Source organism: Pollicipes pollicipes, unplaced genomic scaffold (genome assembly GCF_011947565.3).
Source record: "Pollicipes pollicipes isolate AB1234 unplaced genomic scaffold, Ppol_2.1 Scaffold_4295;HRSCAF=5057_pilon_pilon_pilon, whole genome shotgun sequence".
NCBI lineage: Eukaryota > Metazoa > Arthropoda > Thecostraca > Pollicipedomorpha > Pollicipedidae > Pollicipes > Pollicipes pollicipes.
In genome coordinates, this window is record NW_023596461.1 from 40,572,137 (window position 1) to 40,576,629 (window position 4,493).

General features: G+C 59.0%; 1 protein-coding gene across 1 annotated transcript; it reads right to left on the bottom strand.

Moving 5' to 3' along the window:
- Nucleotides 1-814: 814 nt before the first annotated feature.
- LOC119096502 (uncharacterized) lies at nt 815-3,467 on the bottom strand. The gene is made up of 2 exons (XM_037219412.1): nt 3,241-3,467; nt 815-2,348 (listed from the first exon to the last, which is right to left on the bottom strand). The coding sequence occupies exons 1-2, from the start codon at nt 3,434-3,436 to the stop codon at nt 2,152-2,154; spliced, it is 393 nt and encodes a 130-aa protein (XP_037075307.1). The 5' UTR covers nt 3,437-3,467; the 3' UTR covers nt 815-2,151.
- Between the last annotated feature and the right edge of the window lie 1,026 nt (nt 3,468-4,493).

Genomic DNA, 4,493 nt, shown 5'->3' on the forward strand with positions numbered 1-4,493 from the left:
GATTCGGGGCAGCGTGGCGACCGACGCACCGTCGCACCCCGTCGCCGTTGCCGACCGACACACGCTTGCACAGCTTTGACACGACAGTATGGCCATCTCCAAGCACACGCGACCCGAGCCCCAGCGGCGCTCCGTACAGAAGGACGCGAGGCGCGGCGGAGCGAGCGCCGCGCGGCCGGCCGCCGAGCCCGCCAGCTTCTGTACCGGATGCGCCGGTGCCGAGGTCGTCCGATATGGCGCACAGCCGCCCTGACCTGACGCCGCGGGGGTCGCGGCCACCAATTCCGACACAGTTCAAAGGCCCGTGGCCTACTTCATTCCTAAGGAAGCTAAGTCGAATAAATATACAGCACAACCGTCTCATATATCACCCCCCGTGTTTCCATCGCACAATGCCATCGAATAACATGTAAGTAGAACCATGTACAATTAGCTAAGGCAAACACGGTGATCAATGCGTAAAACACAGTCGTTTTAGAATCGATATCTTCGCATCAATCCAGCGTCCGAGTTCACGATTCTACTTTAGCTAAAGCAAGTCTCCTTTATGCTGTTTGGGCAAACAATATTTGCAGTGAAGAAAGAGGATCCTATGCAGGGGAAGCGACATAAGCGAAACCTCACAAAAATCGTGAGAGACAAAGACTAGAGTTCTCTAGAAAAAAGTTTTTGCTTTTTCCTTTTGCTTTGGATAATTTTGGTGGCCTGGGCCCGATGTTAACGAGACCCAAGTCGGACAACAGGTGCCAAGGTTCCTCTAACGAGATACTACAAAGTTTCCCATGCTTTTTTGTATAACAACTTGTACAAAAGGCTTCCAGAAATGAAAACGATAACTTGCAGTCAGGTGAATTTAGCAGTCGGCAACCATACCCTCCTCAAACTCAGTACTGTAAACAGTAAACGCAGACACGTTCCGATATTCCAAGAATCGCCATCCATGCACCTAATATCGAATCACAGAAAATTTCCGGCCCCTGTCAGCTTGAAGCCCCGCGCAGAACCAAAGAGTACAAAACGGTCATTCCAGTGGTGCAACTTGCCTACAGCTCATGTATGCACCGGACGGGCCATTCGCCTTGTTAGTGGTATGAGGCTTTATTGCTTGAAAGTATGATAACCCCACTAAACTAGAAGTCTAATTCCCTGAAAGCACCATATCAACCATGAACAGCACACGATGGTTATGAAGATGAGTACCGAACAACGGAGCCGCCGTGACCCTGACAGGGCAAGGGTCTTCCAGCGACGTGTACCGCACGTGGCAGGAAAGATGGGATGAGCCCAAACACAGTCGCCTTGCCGCCCAGCCGTCCAGTGTTGTTCGGCCGCCGTGATCCTCAGTGGCGGCTGCTCCTGGTCTCTGAGCTCGACGGCTCCCACTCTGACAGACTCAGCCGTACGGCCAGGTGGCGCCACCTCCGCCTCTGACCTGGCCCCTGGCGGAAGGGCCCAGCGGCCACTCGGCGACACGAGACACCAGCTCGGCGGCGTGAGAACGCCGCTCGCTCGCGGCAGGACTTAGAGAGCCAGAGACAGCTCAGTCTGACCGGCAGCGATCACCCGAGCGCCCACCTGGGCTGCCACCTGGGCCACCACCCGAGCGGCTACCTGGGCTACCACCTGGGCTGATACCCGAGCGGCTACCTGGGATGCCACCTGGGCTGTCATCCGAGCGGCCACCTGAGCTACCACCTGGACTGCCACCCGAGCGGCCACCTGGGCTGCCACCCTGGCCGCCACTCGAGCGGCCACCTGGGTTAGCACCACGGTTGCTACCCGAGCGGCCACCTGGGCTACCACCTGGGCTGCCACCCGAGCCGTCACCTAGGCTACCAGTTGGGCTGCCACCAGAGCGGCCACCTGGGCAACCATCTGGACTCCCACCCGAGGGGTCTCCAGAGCTGTCAACAGAGTGGTCAACCGGGCGATCAGCGAGACGCCTCGTCCTGGCACCGCGCCGGTCGAACGCGGCGTGTTTGGCACTTAGTTGAACAGGTCGCCGGCGCGCGGCGGCACGTGACCTCCACACTCCCCACAGACAAACAGTATCACAGGCGGGCAATCTTTGACGTCTCTGCCGGCCGACACGCCGGCGGGAAAGCTCGCAGACTCGGGCCGCCCGTGCTGCGCTGGGCAGCTACTGCGGCTCTACCAGCGGGCGGCGGCCAGCATGGCCAGCAACAGCGGCCAACAGCTGGCGCTGACCGCAGCCGCGCCTGCAGCCTTTTCCTTCGGCGGCACCGCAGTGGTGGCCGGTGGTACGTTGGTCCGCGGCACGACCTCCTCTTGCTCCTCGTCGGTCCCGATGTGCACGTCTCCATCGTGAGGCCGCTCTGGCGGCAGCACTGGGGACGGCCAGAGCAGACGTCACGCGCGCCGCACCGAGCACGATAGCCGCGGGCTCAGACAGCGCGGCAGACACGGGCTCAGACAGCGGGGACGGCCGGAGCAGATGTCACGCGCACCGCACCGAGCACGACAGCCGCGGGATCAGACAGTGCGGCAGGCACGGGCTCAGACAGCACGACAGTCACGGGCTCAGACAGCGGGGACAGCCAAAGCGGACGTCACGCGCGCCGCACCGAGCACGACAGTCACGGGCTCAGACAGCGCGGCAGACACGGGCTCAGACAGCGGTGACAGCCAGAGCAGATGTCACGCGCCCCGGACTGAGCACGACAGTCACGGGCTCAGACAGCGCGGCAGACACGGGCTCAGACAGCGGGGACAGCCAGAGCAGATGTCACGCGCGCCGGGCCGAGCACAACGGCCGCGGGCTCAGATCCGTGTTTGCTCGGTCCCCCGTGTGGAAACGTGAGCAGCAGCAGGACGGTGGGCTGGCGGCCCACTGCTGGTTTCCACACATGGCTTAGCCCATTCGCAGTGTCATTTTAGAAGCCAGCGGTTGTAGAGACTCGTTCGTCTTTTTGCATCCCACACTGCAATAGTCCGGCCACCGGCGCCGCCAAACCGGTGTTCCCCACAACGTGAAGCGCTGCTGCGTTGCTATTTTTGTGATTGCTAAAGGATGGGCTGCTTGTTCGAATACCAAAAAGAAGAATAAATATTATGAAGCGATAAAAAACAAAACGTGCACATAAAAGGCGTTAGTACTGGGGCATGGGTTCCACGACAGTTTCAGTGAATTACACCAAGACTGGGGACTCCTGCAGCGTCCAAAAGTAGCTCGTGTCGTGCTCTGGTCCGGGCAGGCAGTGAATATGAGCCGGGCCTCACGTGTATCCCCGTCGAATGTGTCCTGGTAGGCGTCATGGATGCCGCCGTCGCCGCTGCCGCTGCCGTAGTCGGGATACTCGTAGATGCCGTCCTCGTCGTCGTAGACCGACCAGTCGCCGGAGCCGCTGCCCTCGTGCCAGCCGCCGTCGTCTTCCAGGCCGCCATGCAGACTGCCCGTGGCCGGCAGCGCCACCATCTTGTCGAGCGAGATCTGGAGGGGCGACACGATCGTCAGCGAGGGCGACCCGACCGGCGACAGCGGCAGCGGCAGCGGACCGTCACCGCCGGCCGCCAGCGGCGGAGCTGCCGTGGCTGGGCGGCGGGCGGCGGGGCGGGCGGGCGGCGCGAGAACTCCTAGGTCATGCCATAAGTGGCCGCAGTCACGTACAGCGCGCCGGCTAGAGGCCAGACCAACCGACAGTTGCCGCCCAACACCAGCTGTAAAATATCGTCGTGCTTTGAGATGTGTGGACCCCAAATGCCAAAATACGCCCAGATCTTCGCAGCAAGGAAAGCCACACTGATGCAGCAGTGGCCGTGATTGATAACCATAACGATAATAACAGGTATGCCGGCATGCTAGAGACAGGGCCAGGCTTCCCTCAATCAGCAATCAGTTCCCAGCTACTAGCAGAGAAGCATTGACACTACGAGAAGCCCCAGCTGGACTTCAACGCCTCGGACACGTCATTACACACGTTGAGCTTGCGTGGGCCCACACTCCTACTTCACAACTATGCCGGGTATTTATCAGCTCCTACTTCACAACTATGCCGGATATTTATCAGCTCCTACTTCACAACTATGCCGGATATTTATCAGCTCCTCCTTCACAACTATGCCGGATATTTATCATCTTTTATAAATATATAAATATATTATATATAAGAAGCCATGCTTGAAGACATTCCTGGCAGTGCGATGTCTTACCAACACCCACAAATGCACAGCTTTTTCAAAACCATTTTGAAAGTAGCTTGTCGGTTTTGAGGGCACCACGCTGGGTGCGTTGCTGCACCCCACCCTCTCCCCCCTGCTGGACACACTACTGTATTTTGTAGCAACAGTTTATGGTACGCTGCAAAAAAAAAGTTGAAAAGCGAAGCCCGGTCAATGTCGGCCTTCCAGGATACAGGCCAGTTGCTACAGAGAGGGCGCGGTCAGCGCTCTGGACAGACCACTGCAGAGCGACACACGCACTCGCGCCAGACGCGCTTGTGTTGGCCTCCTCGCGAATTCATGGTTTCGCCGTG

What these genes read in the sequence shown, in the direction of transcription:
- LOC119096502 (XM_037219412.1), bottom strand. Translation starts at nt 3,436, where the DNA reads ATGGTGGCGCTGCCGGCCACGGGCAGTCTGCATGGCGGCCTGGAAGAC. An exon ending in CACATTCGACGGGGATACAC is followed by an intron (nt 2,349 to 3,240) that starts GTGAGGCCCGGC and finishes GGCCGTCCCCAG; the next exon opens with TGCTGCCGCCAGAGCGGCCT.